The following is a 20,992-nucleotide window of genomic DNA, read 5'->3' as shown; positions in this document are numbered from 1 at the left end:
GGGAAAATGAAGTGACCAATGACGAAAGAAAAGGCCATTTTGGAGAACCGTCAATAGCTCTGTTTCTTGAAACAATTAATGATTTGTTGATGAAGACATAGTCTATTAAGTTCATGGCAATGGGTTTGGAATTAGTTTAGGTTATCCAACTTCTTGAGAACTGCTGTGGAGTAGTGTCCGCCGGCACTAAGCAGCGAAATGCCCAGAGAGACAGAGGACACTGACGACCGTTCTGTCCCAGAGTTACACGTAGCAGCACTTTCAGCGCTCACAGTTCAGTGGGGAAAGACAGAGAGCCATCTGTTGAGCGGTTGTGAACCTGGATTGCTGTTTGGATTCCACTGGATAAAAGTATCACCACTGACGCTAACGAGAAACAAGTGTCAAAATGTGTGATCTCAAGTGAGTCCAAAGAATCGTCAGTGGTTACAAGGCTGCTTGTCACGCTCTGGAAGGAAACCTAAGGAGCAAGGACATTCTGCGCCAAGGGAAATTGCCAGTACGTTATGAAAGGAATTGTGACATCTGCAAGGGAGAACGCCTTTTGCCATTTGACTGTAAAATATTTGGAGGCGTATCCTAGCACGTGGTTGTTCCAGGAGAGGAAATAGCTTTACATTTCTGTGGACGCTACACAGAAACTCGGGAAAGGAGATGCACTCGTGATCTTGAAAGTGTAAGAGGTCTGGAGGAAAAAGTAGTCTTCATTTTCGTTGATGAAAAAGGTAATCTCAGACCTTGTCAAGCCAGACATGATGCTGAGGAAGTCAGGGACAAGGATGATGAAATGTGTGTTGTCCTTAGTGTACGTTAATTTAAGTTAGATTAAGTAGTGCGTAAGCTTAGGGACCAATGACCTCAGCAGTTTGGCCCCATAAAACCTTACCACAAATTTCCAATTTTTATCAGTCGACAAGCCCTGTCACAAAACACGAGAAGATGAGAAAGAACATGCACTCTCTAGGTAACCAAATATTACACGACGCTGTACATGCCGGGTATAAGCTCCGTTCCTTTTATGATCAGCTGCTTGGCCATTGGAATACGGAGACGTAACCTATTCTTCAGACTCTAGAGGAAGGTGCTGATATTTCGGCGACTGGCCGTCCCCAGTAGCAGTACCCAAAGGTGCAACACAAAACGACGGGAATAAGGGCGAAAACAGCCTTCAGTCGCTAGCAGGAAGTGTCAGGAGTATACGAGTCATTGACTGATTTCAGGAGAAGCGTGGCGGGGGAAGCAGAGGAGCCAGCGCTGCTCAGCTATTACCAGGAAGGGAACGGAAGGGCGGGACTGGCAGAAGCACAATAAATCTAAAGCTGAAAGCTTCCCCCAATGATGTTTCTTCTCATACTGCTCAACGACATGAATGAGGCGCTACACAGGGCGCGAATGGCGATAGCTTGTACAGGCTGTCATATAATTATGACAATAAATATGTGCTCAACTGAAAGTCTTATTTTTTTCATAGTTCCACACAACTTCTTCCTGTTTTCTCGATTGATCTGTGTTCAGTGTTTCAAGGCCTATCCACTGTTCCAACTTATAACTAAATCTGAAGGGGGTGCGATGGGGAGGTTCCCTTGTAAGTGACTTCTTCCTGTTACATAACTTGAAACTTCGGCTTGCTGGAAAGAAATTTTCACCAAATGAGGAGTGATAGTTGGAGTAAACGAGTATTTTGTCGATTTTGACAAAACCTATTTTTCCGATGGAACGAAAAAGCTGGAGGACAAAGTGTACATTCAAAAGAGACTATGTTGATATGCAAGGTGAGTTGTTTACGAAACAAGCATTTTTCTAAGTTTTCTTAGCACAATTATCAAGCCAATCTCGTATAAACTGAAGGAGAAAAAATCGCCACACCAAGCAAGAGTTGTTCGACATAAACGAAAGCTGCCAGGCATTTTTCCTACATCTGAAAGATGATGTCTATTCAGATTTCACGCCAGTCGCATAAGAGTGGCGCTATTGGTTGAAGTTAATCAAGAATGCCTTTAAGGCGACAAAGACGTCATCGTCGACACGCCGTTAGGATTGAACGAGTTCGTTTAACAAGGCTACGAGAATCTACATATTCCTTCTGCAGTATTGAAGAAAGACTTGGCAGGAAAGTAACCACTGTACATGATTGTTGGCAGCTGTTGTCACGAGAGTGTTTGGTCGCCAGAAGATCGGGCTCTGGACGTCCACATGACACTACCGAGAGAGAAGACCATCGTGTTCGGTGTGTGGCTCTGGCGCATCGTACTACATCTGAAGCAGCAGTTTGAGCGGCAGTTGGCATCACAGTGACACAACGAACTGTTATAAATCGGTTACTTCAAGGACAGCTCCGAGACAGAAGCCATGTAACGTGCATTCTACTGACCCCAAACCACCACCATTTGCGACTTCAGTGGTGTCAAGCGAGAGCTCGTTGGTTGGCAGGATGGAGGTCTGTTAAGTTTTCTGATAAAGCTGGAACTGCCTCAGTGCCAGTGATGGCCGTGTACTGGTTAGAAGGAGGCCAGTTGAGGGCCTGATCTGGGGTGCAATTTGGTATGACAGCAGGAGCACTCTCGTGGTTATCCCACGCGCACCCTGACTGCAAATTTGTACGCCAATCCGGTGATTCGATCTGTCGTGCTGCCACTGACAAACAGCATTCCAGGGGCTGGTTTTCAACAGGATAACACTCGCCCACATACCCTGTTGTAACCGAACATGCTCTACAGAGTGTCGATGGCCTGCTAGATCGCCAGATCTGTCTCGAATCGATCACATATGGGACATTCCCGGATGACAACACCAACTTCATCCACAAACAACTTTAACCGTCCCTGTACTGACCGTCCAAGTACAATATGCATGGAACTCCATCCCACGAATTGGCATCTGGCGTCTGTACAACACAGTGCACGCACGTTTGTATGTCTGCATTCGACATTCTGGCGGTTACACCGGCTATCGATGTACCAGGGTTTCAAATTTGCAATGATTTCTCTCGCGCTTATATTAACCTGTGGTCTTATAATGTTAATCACTTAAATATGTTACTCAGACAAATGTATTCCAGAAATGTTATTACTGTACATTAATTATCTTGTAGTGCTGCGATTTTTTTCCCGTCTGTGTATGTGTGATTTAAACAGCACAGCGTTCGGCTTAGTTGCAACACTGTGTCTGGAGGAAGCTGCCAGCGTGGGCTGCTGCCCGGGAGGCGACTCACGTCTTGGTTGACGGCGGGGTCGGGCTGCGGCTGCGGTAGGCGCCGGTAGCCGCCGTGGCGCGGGTCTCTGTGGCGCAGCTCCGCCGCGGCCGCCGCCGCCTCCTCCTCGGCGCTGGTGCTGCTGGAGGCGCTGCTGCTGACGCTGCCCGCCGGCGCGCCGCCCCCGCCGCTCCCGCCCCCGGCCGCGCCACTGCCGCTGCCGCCGGCTCCCGCGCGGCCCTTCTCCGCCAGCGACGCGGGGTCTCCGGAAGGCCCCGCACATGCCACCATCGCGCCGCCTCCGCCGCCTCCACCGCTGCCGCCAACGCCGACGCTCGAGCAACCCGCTGCCCAAAACACACACACACACACACACATATACCTATAGCGCTGTCAAGGCAATCTCTTCACTGGTACAGTGTGCTGACGTCAAGGTCAGGACGGTCCAAAAAATGCATCCCATCACACAACTATATCTTCTACATAGATGTAGGTAGAAACTTGGGTAAATTTGAGCTTGTGGACGGAAACCAAAAGTTTACCTTGGCAGTGGTTGACAGGTGCCCTTCGCGTGACTGCCAGCAGGAGTCTCCATGATCTAGTTACCTGGCTCGCTCGTTCGCTATTCATTGTGCGTCAGATGCAGATGTCTACAACACAGCAATAAAAGCCGTTTTACGTTCCCCTTTCCAACAGCTGCAATTCAGTTACAACTGTGCGGCGTTAATGTCGCTGAGAGTGCGGCGCTGTACCTCCTACAGCATGCGAAACTGACGTCTTCCAATAAACTTTACACTACCATCGTACGTCTGGTTAGTGGTCACTGTATCCGATTACGACAGTCCTTTTTTACTTCTGATTTATTGGTAGTAAAAAAAAATCAGTAAGACGCCACGGTTGCCTCATATTTTAGAGCAGACCACCACTGGCAGTATTTCTCTAACAAAAATTTTTACCCTTTGTAGTTTATTCTTCCTGTGTGCACTGATTATCAGTGTAACCGTTTCTCAGTTACGCCACCATCTACGTGCAGAAAGTAAACAATGATCCTCATTACACTGAGGTGACAGAAGTGATGGGATGACGATACGCACATATATGGATGGTGGTAGTATCGCGCGCCGGCCGGAGTGGCCGAGCGGTTCTGGGCGCTTCAGTCTGGAACCGCGCTGCTGCTACGGTCGCAGGTTCGAATCCTGCCTCGGGCATGGATGTGTGTGATCTCCTTACGTTAGTTAGGTTCAAGTAGTTTTAAGTTCTAGGGGACTGATGACCTCCGATGTTAAGTCCCATAGTGCTCAGAGCCATGTGAATCATTTTCTGGTAGTATCGCGTACACAACGTATAAGAGGCCAGTGCATTATCACTCAAGTCATTCATGTCAAAATGTACCCGACGTTATTATGGACGCACGAGAGGAATTAACAGTCTTTGAACGCCAAATGCTAGTTACAGCTAGACGCATGGGACATTCGTTCCGGAAATCGTTAGGAAATTCAATATTCCGATATCCACACTGTCAAAAATTCTCATACCAGATTTCAGGCCTTAGCTCTCATCACGGGCAGTGCAGTGGCCGACGGCCTTCACTTGAAGACCGAGAACAGCAGCGTTTGCGTAGAGTTGCCATGCTAACGACAAGCAACACTGTTTGAAATAATTGGAGAAATCTATGTGGGACGTGCGACGAACGTATCCCTTAGGACAGTGCGGCGAAATTTGGCGTAATGGGCTATTGTGGCAGACGGCTGACGCGAGTGCATTTGCTAACAGCACGGACATCGTCTGTGGCACCTGTCCCGGGCTCGTGAACATATCGGTTGGACCGTAGACGACTGGAAAACCCTGGCCTCGTCAGATGAGTCCTGACTTGAGCTAGTAAGAGCTGATGGTATGGTTCGAGTGTAGCGCAGATCCCACGAAGCCAAGGACCCATCTAGTCAATGAGACACTGTGCAAGCTGGTGGTGGCTCCATAATAGTATGGTCTGTCTCTACATTGAATGGACTGTGTCTTCTGATCCAGCTGAACCGATCATTAACTCGAAATGATTATGTTCGGCTGCCTGGAGGCCAATTGCAGCCGTTCCTGGACATCATAATCCTAAACAACGATGCGCCGTGTCACCGGGTCACAAGTATTCGTGATTGGTTTGAAGAATATTCTGGACAGTTCGAGCGAATGATTTGGCCACTCAGGTCACCCAAAATCAATCGCATCGAAGATTTATGGGACATAATCGAGATGTCAGTTCTTGCACAAAATCATGCACTCACAATACTTTCGCAGCTATAGACGGCTATAATTCCCCAGGGGACTTGCAACGACTTGTTGAATCCACGGTCCGTCAAGTTGCTGCACTACACCGGGCAAAATGAGGTCTCTCACGATATTAGGAGGTATCCCATGACCTTTCTGAGCTCAGTGTAAAAGCCAAATACCACCGACGTCGTCTCGCAGTGTGGTAGATTGTTTCAAAAAATGGTTCAAATGGCTCTGAACACTATGGGACTTAACTTCTTTGGTCATCAGTCCCCTAGAAATTAGAACTACTTAAACCTAACTAACCTAAGGACATCACACATATCCATGCCCGAGGCAGGATTCGAACCTGCGACCGTAGCGGTCGCGCGGTTCCAGACAGTAGCGCCTCGAACCGCTCGGCCACCGCGGCCGGAGATTGTTTCTTTCCGAGTAACATTAGGGATGAGGGAGTTCCTCCGTCAACGCAGTCAAACATTCTAGTGTGATTGTATCAACAAACTGGTCTCTCCTTTGGAGAAATATGTTATTCGCCAGGATGACTATGTTGACACATAAATACGTAGACATGAAAAATGAAGACGTAGATGTTAATTACGTTCGTTTTATTTAAAAAGCTTTATCCGCTTTCACATAAAAAATTCGGAGCCGTAGTTTTCCAGCACGAGCTCGTACATTTAGAATGGTTACCTGTTCTCCTAAAACAGTCACAAATTTACTGCCGAGACCAAAATTACAAGATTTGGGGCTTATGCAAGCTACGTGAGATCTGACTGCCTATCCAAGGCATTTAAACTCCTCAGTTGCTGATTCAGTTATTCAGTTAATATTACACCTATGCTACAAGCAGCTTCCCGGGAGTCTGTTTTTAATGTAGTACTCTGCAGCAGTTACTAATATCTCTAACTGGTTTTTAAATCTCCAGCAACTTTTCAAAACACCTTCGTACTTTGTTGAAAACGAGTATTCCTCCTGTGCTGTTCAGAAATTAGCGTAAGACTTGAAGATATATAAGAGGAAGTGCAACCATTGAAAGACGACGGATAGTCTCCACGCTTATCGGGCACGCAGCCATAATTGCCACTGGTAGGCAGGAGTGATATGGTTGAAATAGCATACAACGCATACGAATCGCACACAAGCATTCATCGCCAGTTCTAGTCTATTTGTATCAAACTTTGACATGGAATTATTTGGGGATGAAATTTGTGAAACTGAACATCTGACAGCATTATATGGAAGTGAAATGTAATAATGAGGAGAACACGCTGGTGCTGTGCATATTCAGGAATGAAGAGTTCGTCACGATATCTAAATCATTTATGTATTATGCAAAATATCAGAGAGCCGCCTCGCGAGGGGGAAAAAGCTTTACGAGCCCTTTTATTAACTCCTATAGAATATTTAACAAGTAGAAAGATATTAAAACCAATGTTTGAAGCATGTAATCGAATTTTCCCCCTACAGTCCACGTTCAGTTCGACTGCTTACGAATCTTGCATCCTTATTCTGAGCAATAACTTTCGAGAACCACATGAAAGTTCAGTAACGTTTAATAGACAGGCAGTGGGACGAAACCTCTTTAGCTTTATAATCAAGAACCTTTTACCGCGGCAAACTCCTGTGGAGCCGGAAAATATCAGTGGAGCCTTTCTGAAAGCGGGGACTATATTTAATAACGCCAATACGAAACTCGGTTGCGAACTTTAATGAGAATACGAAACCTCGATACCACATACATCCGATTCCTCTCGTTCCTAAACACAAGGAACCCTTTGTCGTCGCGGACTAGGTGGAAGGTCAAGAGTCAGCTGCATAGGCGACTGGCCTGTCAGTGACAGGTCGGAAATTACACGACTGACTGGCGGTCAGCGTTCGTTACATCTTGACAAAAGACTTTTTTGTGGGACCGCATCAACCGACTCGAACATTGCGTCATTATCTAGCGCACGGACGTCTTCATCAAAGTGTACCACACGCGATAGGAATTATCGTGGTGAAGACGAGCAAAATATGTGAAACCATTCACAGAAAAAAAAAGTTTTTTGAGAGGAAAACGCATGAAGTATACAATATTTACAATGGTTTTACAGAGAAATCTCGGATCTGTTAGAGCCGTTACGTATGAGCAGTATTTAGAAACGAAGGCTACCTCAAGCTGCTGGTATGAAAAGCAGCAGTGTGACTCGATACTGCAGACAAAAACTACTTTACGCCAACGAAGTAGTATGTGGAGGGAGAAGTAACTATAGAATTTCCGTACCAGTTTTGCATTATATCAGTTACATATTCCATTTTTTATAAAGTAATCGTAACTAATGATTAGACTCCAAGGGACAATTTAAAATATTGTGCTAGAAACATCATTTTGAAAACAGTCGTTAATAGGCGTTTGGTAACTGAAATCTGTCCTGATGGGTAATAATCCGCAATAAATATTTTATTTAGTAAATAACTGAAAATGTTTTGCTCCTTTATTTTTTACTATCATTGTAAATATGTAAAACGAAAAACTGTTAAACTAACGAGCGTTAACAATTCTTCATTCTTCAATATTTATTATTATTACTGTTATTATCTGTGCCATTAATACCTAAAAGGAAAAAAATGCTAAACTGTGGAGCGACGGATTATCATACAATTAGAAATAATTTCTCTATTTTTGGTCAAGTTCATAATATAATTTCTGAAAGTGATACAAGAGTAGGTCACTAAGACAAGTAACTACGGTAGGTATATCCTCAAAGCGCAAGGAATACATTGTAGCAGTAGGAAGTGTGAGGACCAAAAGGAGACGATACCGCACATTACACTCATACTTAAGATCCTGGCCTGGAATCCACAAAATATTTGAAAAGGCATCACGAGGTCGCCAAAATAAACCACCAGAAGTTTGGAAAGTGGTATCAGTTAATGAAAGACTATCCTCGATAGAACACATACATCCTCTTAGTATTGTACAGAACTTAAAAGATCAAAATCTACTGGAACTGCAGCTTCATAATCGATAAAACAATCGGTTGTAAGAGACCTGACATAATAGTGATCAATAAAGCTCAGCACGTCACTTTCACGACAGACACTGCTGTATCGTGCATCGAAACCTGGCAGATTAGGTGAAAGCCATGTGGAAATAGAAATCTGTATACATCGTCTCTGTGGTAATATCAGATGCTGTCGTTGTCCCAAAACGGACAGTGAACAGCCTACAGGACATGCAATGCATACTTCGCTATGTTGGCAGCAGTGTAAGGAAGCTGTACTGAACACTTCCAGAATACTTCGTCGGTTTCTAGGAGAACGCAGTTAACTTACTGACAGTTTGTCGTTAAAACCATTACCATTATATCAATACCTTGTAAAAAAGAGTGAGCCAATAAATAATAATAATAATTGTTATTATTATTATTATTATTATTATTTATTGTCTCACTCTTTTTACAAGGTACTGATATGATAACAGTTTGATAACGTATTGACATTAAGATAATTATGTATAATACTTTCACATTATTACTTATGTACACGCTGTGTAATTAAATGAGTTGTTCATCACATATTCACAACAGTAGCTACCACTGGAAAAGAAAGCATTGGAAATTTAGCTACAGAAATGAAAGAAACTATAATACTAATCAAATACAATAATTATTGAATTATATTACACAATTTTTAAATTTCAATTTTATTAATTAATGACTATTGAGAAACGCATCATTGGTATAGACGGTTCATGTAATTTGTACGTCTGTGCATTTTCGTTCATGAGATGAAAACAGTTTTTACAGGAACAGATATCACGCAAAGGACTGATTATTTTGACGTTTGCTAAGTAGTCTTAACTCTATCCATCGAGATCTTGATGTAAGTATGTTTTCTTAACCAAAGATGATACTTCATTATATGCACAGCGCTTTAAAAAGAAAATCAAAACTATAATGATCCTTAATGCTTGCATTGAATGTCTTTGGAAGAGTAAGTAGCAGATTTTGTATACATCAGGCCAACGATCACTTAGAGCTCGTTATGCTATGTTTATGTGTCAATGGAGATGAAATTCCACTGTTACAGAAGCTCTGCTCTTCAAATGTAGCACATGTTATACATACTTCTATGTGAAGTTTCGCTGCGAACATATCACGGATTACATCACTGTACTTCTCTTTTTACGATGTATCGAGTGAAATTAAAAGTACACCATTTCTTTAAGAAACACTTGGTTTAGTATCTTTCTGTCTGTAATTACGTGGTTATTGCAGATGGGACATTAACCCTAGTTCTCTTTGTGCCTTTTGCTTCAGTATCGCAGTGGAGGAAAAAATGACGCAAATAATAACTGCTCAGCTAAAAGTTCGTCTCTTTGTGAAAAAATTGGGGTGTTCTTGGTTACGTTTGGCACCACTAAATACAGGAATTCGTAATATTCTGAGATTAGCTAGGATTAGATCCATAGTTTGCTGCTTCCATTCATGAAGATAATCAGGAGAGTTACGGGCTTTCTTTATTGAACACTATTTGTACTCAGTGTTGGTCTCGCTTCACATTGTATAAACCAACAATGTGGTATCAAGGCGAGATGACCTATATGACAGCTTTGTAAGACCAAAAACGTTCTATCACATGTAACGTTGGCTGCCATAACTGATTCCTCGACTTGCGCCATTGAGTGGTTCGATTTCGGGTTCCAGCGAATAGGTCAGGTGTCCACTACACACAGGAGGTGGCTACACGGGTGGGTAGCAGGGGATGTGTGGCGTGGACTGGGCAGCTTTTTAGGTTAGAGGTTCTCGGGAAAACACCAAAAGGGCTTTACTCTCGAAGGGTGCAGGCCGAACACATGAATAACGTACGAGCACCAAGCGCTAATAGAAAGCATTGATCCTCAAATCATTACAGGCACTGAAAGCTGGCTAAGGCCGGAGGCAAGCTCAGCCGAAATTTTTCCGAAAAACCTAACGGTGTTCCGAAAGGATAGGCTAAACACAATTGGCGCTGGCGTGTTTGTTGCTGTTAGAAGTAGTTTATCAAGGTCGCGAAATTGAAATAGATAGTTCCCGTGGGTTAGTATATGGGCAGAGGTCACTTTTGGCAACCGGAATAAAATAATAATTGGATAATTTTACCGACCTTCCAATTCAGATGATACAACTGCCGAAAAATTCAAAGAAAACCTGAGTTCAATTTCAAACACGTTCCCGACTCATACAATTATAGTTGGTGGTGACTTTGATTTACCGTCGATATGTTGGCGAAAACACATGTTCAAATCCGGAGGTACGCATAAAACATCATTCGAAATTGTGTTAAATGGATTCTCTGAAAATTATTTCGAGCAGTTAGTTCATGAACCCAAGCGAATAGTAAATGGTTGCGAAAACACACTTGCCTTCTTAGCAAAAAATAATCCTGAGCTAATAATAAGCATCAAAACGGATACAGGGATTAGTGAACACAGGGTTGTCATAGCGAGATTGAATATTGTAAACCCCAAACCCTCCAAAAACAAATGAAAAATATACCTATTCAAAAAAGTAGACAAAAATTCACTTGACACCTTTCTGAGAGACAATCTCCACTCCTTCCAAATTAACAATATAACTGTAGACCAGATACGGCCTGAAATCAAAGAAATAGTATCGGCAGCAATTGGGAGATTTATACCACATAAATCAACAAATGACGGAGCTCACCCTCCTTGGTACACAAAAGGGTCAGAACAGTGTTGCAAAAACAACGAAAAAACATACAAAATTTAAACGGAACTCACAATCTCCAAGATTGACGATCTTTTACAAAAGCTCAAAATTTAGCAGGGACTTGAATGCGTGATGCTTATAACAGTTTCCTCAACGAATCTTTGTCTCGAAACCTGGCAGAAAAGCTAAAGAGATCTGGTCGTATGTGAAGTATGCTAGCAACAAGACACAATCAATGCCTTCTCTGCGCGATAGCAATGGAGATACTACCGAAGACAGCGCTGCCAAAGCAGAGTTACTAAACAAAGCCTTCCGAAATTCTTTCGCCAAAGAAGACGAAGTAAATATTTCAGAATTCGATTCTAGAACAGCTGCCAACGTGAATAACATATAAGTAGATATCCTCGGAATAGTGAAGCAACTTAAGTCACTTAACAAAAGTAAGTCTTCCCGTCCAGAGCGTATATTAATTAGGTTCCTTTCAGTACTCTGATACAATATCTCCGTACTTAACAATCATATATAACCGTTCGCTCGACGAAAGATCCCTGCCAAAACACTAGAAAGTTGCACAGGTCACACCAATATTCAAGAAAGGTAGTAGGAGTAATCCACAGGCCCATATCATTAACGTTGATAAGCAGCAGGATTTTGGGACATAAATTGTGTTCGAACATTATGAATTACTTCTAAGACAACGGTCTACTGATACAGAGTCAACACGGATTTAGAAAGCATCGTTCTTGGTGAACACAATTAGTTCTTTACTCACATGAAGTGTTAAGCGCTATTGACAGGGGATTTCAAATTGATTCCGTATTTCTAGATTTCCAGACTGCTTTTGACACTGTACCACACAAGCGGTTTATAGTGAAATTCCACGCTTATGGAATATCGTCTAAGTTATGTGACTGGATTCGTGATTTCCTGTCAGAGAGGTCACAGATCGTAGTAACTGACGGAAAGTGATCGAGTAAAACAGATGTGATTTCTAGCGTTCCCCAAGGTAGTGTTATAAGCCCTTTGCTGTTCCTTGTCTACGAGGGTCATTCAATAATTAAAGAGACAAATTACTCTGGAGAAAAAAGCGTTTATTTTTACAGAACAATTCTTTTTCTACTTTTCGACATAATCCCCTTGAACATTTATGCACTTGTTCCAACGGGCTACAAGCTTTTTTATTTCGGCTGCAAAGAAATATTTATCTTAATGTTTGAATCAATTTCCCCCAAAATTTTTCACGTCCTCGTTATCCTGGAACCTCTTCCCACGTAATGCCTCCTTCAGTGCACCAAACAAATGGAAATCATTAGGTGCTAAATCAGGACTGTAAGGGGGATGGGGCAGTACTTCCCAGCCAATTTTGTCGATGGTTTCACGGGTCGGTTGAGTAATATGAGGACGGACGTTGTCTTGCTGGAGAATCACACCTCTCTTTCTCTCTCTCATGGCTGGCTTCACCTTGTTTAAAAGCAAATCCAAGTAGTATTGACTGTAAATTGTACGCTGCTCTTCGAGATAATCACAAAAAAACTGGACCTTCAGCATCCCAAAACACCGTGAACATGACTTTTCCTGCTGATGCTTGGGTTTTGAATTTTTTCTTGAGAGGTGAGTTGCTGTGCTTCCACTCCACGCTTTGTCTTTTTAATTCTGGTTTATAATAGTGAACCCAAGTTCCATCACAAGTTAAAATTTTGTTGAGGAAGTATCTTCTCTTTCATAACGTTCCTTTAGCTCTGTGCACACTCTCAACCTTGTTTCCTTGGGTAGCTGCGTCAACTTCTTTGGGACCCAAGTTGCACATGTGTTGCGGTACTTCAGCTTGTTACAGATATTGTTGTGAACTGTACCAGTACTAACTTGATAAACATTAGGGTGACTCTGCACCTTCGATTAGAACAATATATAAGTGGTTTCAAAATTTTCGGAGTGTCCATATGGACACAAGTGATGCTGACGTTCTGGACGCCCTGTGGAGGTAACGACTCCAGAAATCATTGATAAAATACATGATATGGTGATGGATAACAGAAGAGTTAGTAGAGGACAGTTGCTAGTCCTCTGGGCATCTCCAATGAACGTGTACATAAAATTTTGCTTAAACATTTGGACATGAGAAAGCTATCGGGAAGATAGATTCCGTGATTGCCCATGCTTGACCAGAAACGGATTCGTGTGAAGTGTTGTAAGGATGGTTTGCAGTTGTTCAGGAAGAATCTACAGGACTTTAAGAATCGTTTCGTCACTGCGGATGAAACATGGATACATTACTATACTCCTGAGACCAAACAACAATCTGAACAATGGGTTACCAAGGGAGAATCTGTACCAAAAAAAGGCGAAGGCCATTCCTTCGGCAGGAAAGGTTATGGCAACCGTCTTTTGGGATTCGCGAAGGATAATCCGCATCGACTATCTGTAAAATGGTAAAACTATTACAGGTGCATATTATTCATCTTTATTGGACCGTTTGAAAACCGGGCTGCAAGAAAAACGCCGGCGACTGGACCGCAAAAACGTCATTTTCCATCACGACAACGCACCAGCACACACCTCTGCAGTTGTGGTCGCAAAATTAATGAAAATAGGATTCTAACTCGTTTCACATCCCCCTTATTCTCCAGACTTGGCTCCCCCGAACTACTATTTGTTCCCCAATTTGAAGAAATGGTTGGTGGGACAATGATTTTATTCAAACGAGGAGATGATTACAGGAACTGATAGCTGTTTTGCAGACTTGGACAATTCCTATTATTCGGAAGGGATCAACAAATTGGAACAGAGTTGGATGAAGTGTATAAGTCTAAAAGGAGACTATGTCGAAAAATAAAGAAAGGCTTACACCAAACACATAAGTAGTTTGTGTTTTTGCACGGACTTTTCAAACGCCCCTAATAGCACACCAGTTGCGTTAAAAATGATTTTTAACGCAACTATGTGCTACTTCTTCACATCGGCATTGTTCAGAAACAGTTGTCGGAACTGATGAACAAAAATCTAAATGACAAGATTGGTATTTTCGGTGGTCGGAGACATGTGAGGTTAAATGCTGACGTAAACTGCGCTCGGCGCTACCAACAGAGATTGCAACGTTCTTCACCACGAAATTTTGATATTACGACTGCTAGTTCGCTGGTGTTTGCAGAAATGAAAAGCAGGGAAGTCGACATGAAGTGTTCGAGACAAATCCGATACGCGACGAAACCGAACAACGGACCCATTGGACACCTTTTATTACGTCACTAACATACAGTCACCATTGAAACTTCCTGGCAGATTAAAACTGTGTGCCGGACCGAGACTCGAACTCGGGACCTTTGCCTTTCGCGGACAAGTGCTCTACCATCTGCTACCCAGGCACGACTCACGCTCCGTCCTCACAGCTTTACTTCCGGCAGTTCCTCGTCTCCTACCTTCCAAACTTCACAGAAGCTCTCCTGCGAAACTGTGAGCAATGTGGTTATCGCCAAGCGTGAACGTGCATCGTTTTCCTTTCAGTTCTTGCTCTAACGGAGATAAGCAGGCTGCTAGCTTGTTAGTGTATAAATATCTAATAACAAATCAATACTTATACATCTCTCAGACTGGAAGTTTATTTACAACGTACAGCCGATATTTCTTTTGGCCGGTACGTCGATATTTTCCCCTCGATATATCGATATAATGTTAATATTTTCAGATATATTGAGGGCCAATAATGGCATTTTTTTAAATATCGATATATTGTATTTATTTTTAAAAATATCGGCAGTGCGCTAGTAGGTAGGCCCGCAGCAGGAGGTGGGAGTGGGTGTACTCACGTGAGGAGGCGCCGTGCACCACGGAGTGGAGGCTGGCGGAGCGCTGCAGCCGCCGCAGCACGTCCTCCTCGCTGTCCGAGCTCGACTCCGGCTCCTCGTACGAGTACGCCTTCCCTGCAAAGCACAGAAACACGCACCAGCACTCTAAGTTCGCCGGACAAAATGTTAGACACCCTTCCAAAGAGCGCACTGGTCGCTTTGGAGCGCCATATTAATGACTTACCATTCTATATTCACGAAGATGCAAAGCTGCTACTTTTTGCCGATGATACAAGTATAGCTATCACACCCAACAGACAAGAATTAACTGATGGAATTGTAAACGATGTTTTTCAGAAAATCATGAAGTGATTCTCTGCAAATGGGCTCTCATTAAACTTTGACAAAACACTGTATATACTGTTCCACACAGTAAATGGAATGACCCCATTAATAAATATAGACTTCGATCAGAAATCGGTATCTAAGGTAGAATATTCAAAATTTCTAGGTGTATACATTGATGAGGGGTTGAACTGGAAAAAACACACTGAGGATCTGCTCAAACGTTTGAGTTCAGCTACTTATGCTATTAGGGTCATTGCAAATTTTGGCGATATACATCTGAGTAAATAGCTCACCACTCCAATTTTCATTCTCTGCTTTCTTATGGCGTCATATTCTGGTGTAACTCATCATTGAGTAAAAAAGTGATCATTGTACAAAAGCGTGTAATCAAAATAATTGCTGGAGCTCATCCAAGATCATCCTGCAGACACTTATTTAAAGAGCTAGAGATCTTCACTGTAGCCTCACAATATATATATGTATTCACTGATGAAATTTGTTATTAACAATCCGAACGAATTCAAAAGCAATAGCAGTGAACACGGCTACGACACTAGGAGAAAGGATGATCTCCACTGCTCAAGGTTAACTCTAACTTTGGCTCAGAAGGGGGTAAATTATGCTGCCGCAAAAGTGTTTGGTTACTTACTTAATAGCATCAAAAGTCTGACAGATAGCCATATAGCATTTAAAAGGAAATTAAAAGATTTTCTGAATGGCAACTCCTTCTACTCATTAGCTGAATTTTTTGATATAGTAAGGGGGTAATTTCTCCACCTCCCAACAAAAAAATTAAAAATATTAATTGTCATGTAGTATTTTGCGTAATGTAATATCTTGCATAGACACCTTTTATTAACCTGACACGTTCCACATCATTACGAAGTGTCGTTTTCATGATCTATGGAACAAGTACTAATCTAATCTAATCTAATCATAGATCGTGTAGAACTGGTACTACCACGCGATCACGTGACCCACCACCGATGGCGTAAGTCGCGGCAGTGAAGTGCTTTGTACACCATCCGATTTAATGTGCGTGCAAACCAGTAATTGGACATTAATATGGGGTGAGTCTGTATGCAGAAAAATTTAAGTTAATGCGGATGAGAAGGAGAAACAAACCCGTAATGTCGGCTACAGCATTAGTAGTGTCCTGCTTGACACATCACGTCGTTTTAATATCTGGGCGTAACGCATCAAAGCGATATTAAGTGGAATGAGCATGTGAGCATTGTGGTAGGAAAGGCAAATGATCGACTCCACTTTATCGGGTTAATTCTAGAAAAGTGTGCTTCATTTGTAAAGGAGACCGCATATAGGACGCTAATGCCACCTGTTCTTGAGTATGGCTCGAGTATTTGGGTACCGTACCAGGTCGGATTAAAGGAAGACATCGCAGCAATTGAGAGACACGTTGCTAGATTTGTTACAGGGAGGTTCGAACAACGCGCAAGTATTGCGCAGATGCTTCAGGAGCTCAAATCGGAATCCCTGGAGGGAAGGCGACGTTCTTTCCGAAGAACACTATTGAGAAAATTCCGAGATCCGTCACTTGAACTGATTGCAGAAACGTTCTGTTGTCTCCAGCCTACGTTGCGCGTAGGGACCACGAAGATAAGGTACGAGAAGTTAGGGCTCATACGGAGGCATGTAGATAGTCGTTTTCCCTCGTTCTGTTTGCGAGTGGAATAGGAGAGGAAATGGCTAGTAGTGGTACTGGGTACCCTCCGCCACACGCCGTGAAGTGGATTGCGGAGTATACAGGGTGGTCCATTGATCGTGACCGGGCCAAATATCTCACGAAATAAGCATCAAACGAAAAAACTACAAAGAACGGAATTCGTCTAGCTTGAAGGGGGAAACCAGATGGCGCTATGGGTGGCCCGCTAGATGGCGCCGCCGTAGGTCAAATGGATATCAACTGCGTTTTTTTTAAAAATAGGAACCCCCATTTTTATTACATATTCGTGTGGTACGTAAAGAAATATGAATGTTTTAGTTGGACCATTTTTTTCGCTTTGTGATAGATGGCGCTGTAATAGACACAAACATATGGTCTATATTATTAGACCAACAGTTGGTAACAGGTAGGTTTTTTAAATTAAAATACAGAACGTAGGTACGTTTGAACATTTTATTTCGGTTGTTCCAATGTAATACATATACCTTTGTGAACTTATCATTTCTGAGAAGGCGCATGCTATTACAGAGTGATTACCTGTAAATACCACATTAATGCAATAAATGCTCGAAATGACGTCCGTCAGCCTCAATGCATTTGGCAATACGTGTAACGACATTCCTCTCAACAGCGAGTAGTTCGCCTTCCGTAATGTTCGCATATGCATTGACAAAGCGCTGACGCATGTTGTCAGGCGTTGTCGGTGGACCACGATAGCAAATATCCTTCAACTTTCCCCACAGAAAGAAATCCGGGGACGTCAGATCCGGGAACGTGCGGGTAATGGTATGGTGCTTCGACGACCAATCCATCTGTCATGAAATACGCTATTCAATTCCGCTTCAACCGCACGCGAACTATGTGCCAGACATCCATCATGTTGGAAGTACATCGCCATTCTGTCATGCAGTGAAACATCTTGTAATAACATCGGTAGAACATTACGTAGGAAATCAGCATACATTGCACCATTTAGATTGCCATCGATAAAATCGGGGCCAATTATCCTTCCTCCCATAATGCCGCAATATACATTAACCCGCCAAGGTCGCTGATGTTCCACTTGTCGCAGCCATCGCGGATTTTCCGTTGCCCAATAGTGCATATTGTGCCGGTTTACGTTACCGCTGTTGGTGAATGACGCTTCATCGCTAACTAGCACGCGTGCAAAAAATCTGTCATTGTCCCGTAATTGCTCTTGTTCCCAGTGGCAGAACTGTACACGAGGTTCAAAGTCGTCGCCATGCAATTCCTGGTGCGTAGAAATACGGTACGGGTGCAATCGATGTTGATGTAGCATTCTCAACACCGGCGTTTTTGAGATTCTCGATTCTCGTGCAATTTGTCTGCTACTGATGTGCGGATTAGCCGCGACAGCAGCTAGAACACCTACTTGGGCATCATCATTTGTTGCAGGTCATGGTTGACATTTCACATGTGGCTGAACACTTCCTGTTTCCTTAAATAACCTAACTACCCGGCGAACAGTCCGGACACTTGGGTGATGACGTCCAGGATACCGAGCAGCATACATAGCACACGCCCGTTGGGCATTTTGATCACAATAGCCATACATCAACGCGATATCGACCTTTTCTGCAATTGGTAAACGGTCCATTTTAACACGGGTAATGTATCACGAAGCAAATACCGTCCGCACTGGCGGAATGTTACGTTATACCACGTGCTTATACGTTTGTGACTATTACAGCGCCATCTATCACAAAGCGAAAAAAGCGGTCCAACCAAAACATTCATATTTCTTTACGTACCACACGAATATGTAATAAAAAATGGGGGTTCTTATTTTAAAAAACGCAGTTGATTCCGTTTGACCTACGGCAGCGCCATCTAGCGGGCCAACCATAGCGCCATCTGGTTTCCCCCTTCAAGCTAGACGAATTTCGTTCTTTGTAATTTTTTCGTTTGATGCTTATTTCGTGAGATATTTGGCCCGGTGACTATCGATGGACCACCCTGTATATGTAGATGTAGGCGTAGACGTCTGAATGTCTGTAGAGGAATGGCAACCCATTCTTTCTCAGGAGTCTAACCCAGACAAGGCACTGATGTTGGACACTGGGATCCGGAGCGAAGTTGACATTTTAACTCATGTAAGATGTTCCACTGGGTTCGTGTCGGGATTCTGCGTTGGCCAGTCTTTTGCAGGAATCTTATTATCCACAAACCATTGCCTCACAGATGGTGCCTTATGACAGGGTGCACTGTTATGCTCATGCAAGCAATCCGAACTCTTCCTGTACTCTATGCAGCACACGATGTAGTAAAATGTGTTCATATCCCAATGCATTTACCGTTTTCTTAAGCGCAGTAAGAGAACCACACCCTAACCACGAAAAAACCCCGTACCAAGGTACCTCTGTACTTCACTGTAGGCGCTACGCATGACGGCAGGTAACGTTCTCCTGGTATACGCCAACCCAAAGCCTTCCATCGGATTGCCACAAGATATAGCGCGATTCATCATTCCAGACCACTCGTTTCGAGTAGCTTTGAGAAATGTGCCGCTTACGAAGAGCTGTTCAACGATTGTATCCCATTCTATTTACCTTCATACGCGCTGTGATTGTACCAGCTGGACTGCATGTAGCACTTTGGAACTCACAGGTGATTCCTTCCGCTAATTTCATGCGATTTTTTACAACCACCCTTCGCAATGGTCGATGGTCCTGTTCGTCAGTACGTGAGGTATCACTGGTCTTGGTTTAGATGTGGTTGTTCCTTTGCACTTGCACTCCTCGGTCACGTCAGCAACAAATGGTTGAAATGGCTCTAAGCACTATGGGACTTAACATCTGAGGTCATCAGTCCCCTAGACGTAGAACTACTTAAACCTAACTAACCTAAGGACATCACACACATCCATACCCGAGGCAGGATTCGAACCTGCGACCGTAGCAGCAGCGCGGGTCCGGATTGAAGCGCCTAGAACCGTTCGGCCACAGCGGCCGCCCGTCACCAACAGTTAACTTCGGTGGCCTTAGAAATGTAGAAATGTCCCTGATGGGTTTATTACTCAGGTGACATCCAATGACTAGTTCACATTCAAAGTCACTGACTGTGAGTTTCCTGACCAGTCTATTCTGCTTCTCTACTGACAACACAATGTGGCATCTTCCATGTATACTCGTGGGCTTGCCTCTCATGACAGCTGGAGGTCAGTCCCAGATTACATAAGGGTGTCCGGATACTTATGATCAGGTTGCATACAATTAGCGAAATGAGGTGGGTCGGCGAGGAAGCGCAACGGGTTGATATAAAGTAGCTACCGTGTTTGGACGTGCCTGCAACCGCACTGTGAATGCAGTTGGCCGATTTGTTCGTGTATCAGTGTCGACTACCCGACGTATCTACAGCGAATGGTGTATAACTCCCAGTTATGTAACAAGTCGTAAGAACAATACTAGTAAAAAAATCGTAAGCGACATGGATTAGAGACATCGGAGTATTAGGGTAAATGAGAACGTTGAAACGCTGAGGGCATCAACACAACATCTTCACGGCGTTAATGCTACTGTCATTTGTATCTGTGATCGATTTGACAAGAATGCTACAGTCGGTCTTTGGAATACAACCACACTGTATGATGTAAACTTTATTTTTTTAATATAAAAAAGGTTCCTTTGCGTATCTTGCCTGGTCCGACATAGCAGAATCTCGCTGGAGTTTTTTTGGTATTAGCTGTATCTTCAGATCTGAGTACACTACTACATGACCTAAGAAATGAAATGAAATGATCTTGTGGCATAGATGGCCGGGAGGCTCCAACCGCGAAAGTTCGGCCGCCAAGTTGCAAGTCTTATTTCAGTCGACGCCACATTGGGCGAGTTGGGCGCCAGTAATGGCGACGAAAGGATGAGGAGAACAACGTAAGACCCAGTCCTCCAGCGGAGAAAATCTACAACCCGGTCGCGAATCGAACCCGGGACCTCTGCATGGTAGGCAAACACGTTACCACTATTTAAAAAATGTCACTTTAGCTTATTTGTCACCACGGAGTACAAAATGG

At 43.3% G+C, this 20,992-nt stretch overlaps 1 protein-coding gene across 1 annotated transcript in view; it reads right to left on the bottom strand.

Moving 5' to 3' along the window:
- LOC126183625 (synaptotagmin-14) overlaps window positions 1-20,992 on the bottom strand; it is a 614,192-nt gene that overhangs the window by 100,317 nt on the left and 492,883 nt on the right. The window contains exons 3-5 of the mRNA XM_049925785.1: window positions 14,952-15,065; window positions 3,443-3,537; window positions 3,212-3,310 (exon numbers count right to left, since the gene is read on the bottom strand). Coding sequence (XP_049781742.1) covers window positions 3,212-3,310; window positions 3,443-3,537; window positions 14,952-15,065 — 308 coding nt within the window. The remainder of the gene's footprint in view (window positions 1-3,211; window positions 3,311-3,442; window positions 3,538-14,951; window positions 15,066-20,992) is intronic.

Source organism: Schistocerca cancellata, chromosome 1, assembly GCF_023864275.1.
Source record: "Schistocerca cancellata isolate TAMUIC-IGC-003103 chromosome 1, iqSchCanc2.1, whole genome shotgun sequence".
Taxonomy (NCBI): Eukaryota; Metazoa; Arthropoda; class Insecta; order Orthoptera; family Acrididae; genus Schistocerca; species Schistocerca cancellata.
This window is presented reverse-complemented; position numbering and strand designations above follow the sequence as displayed.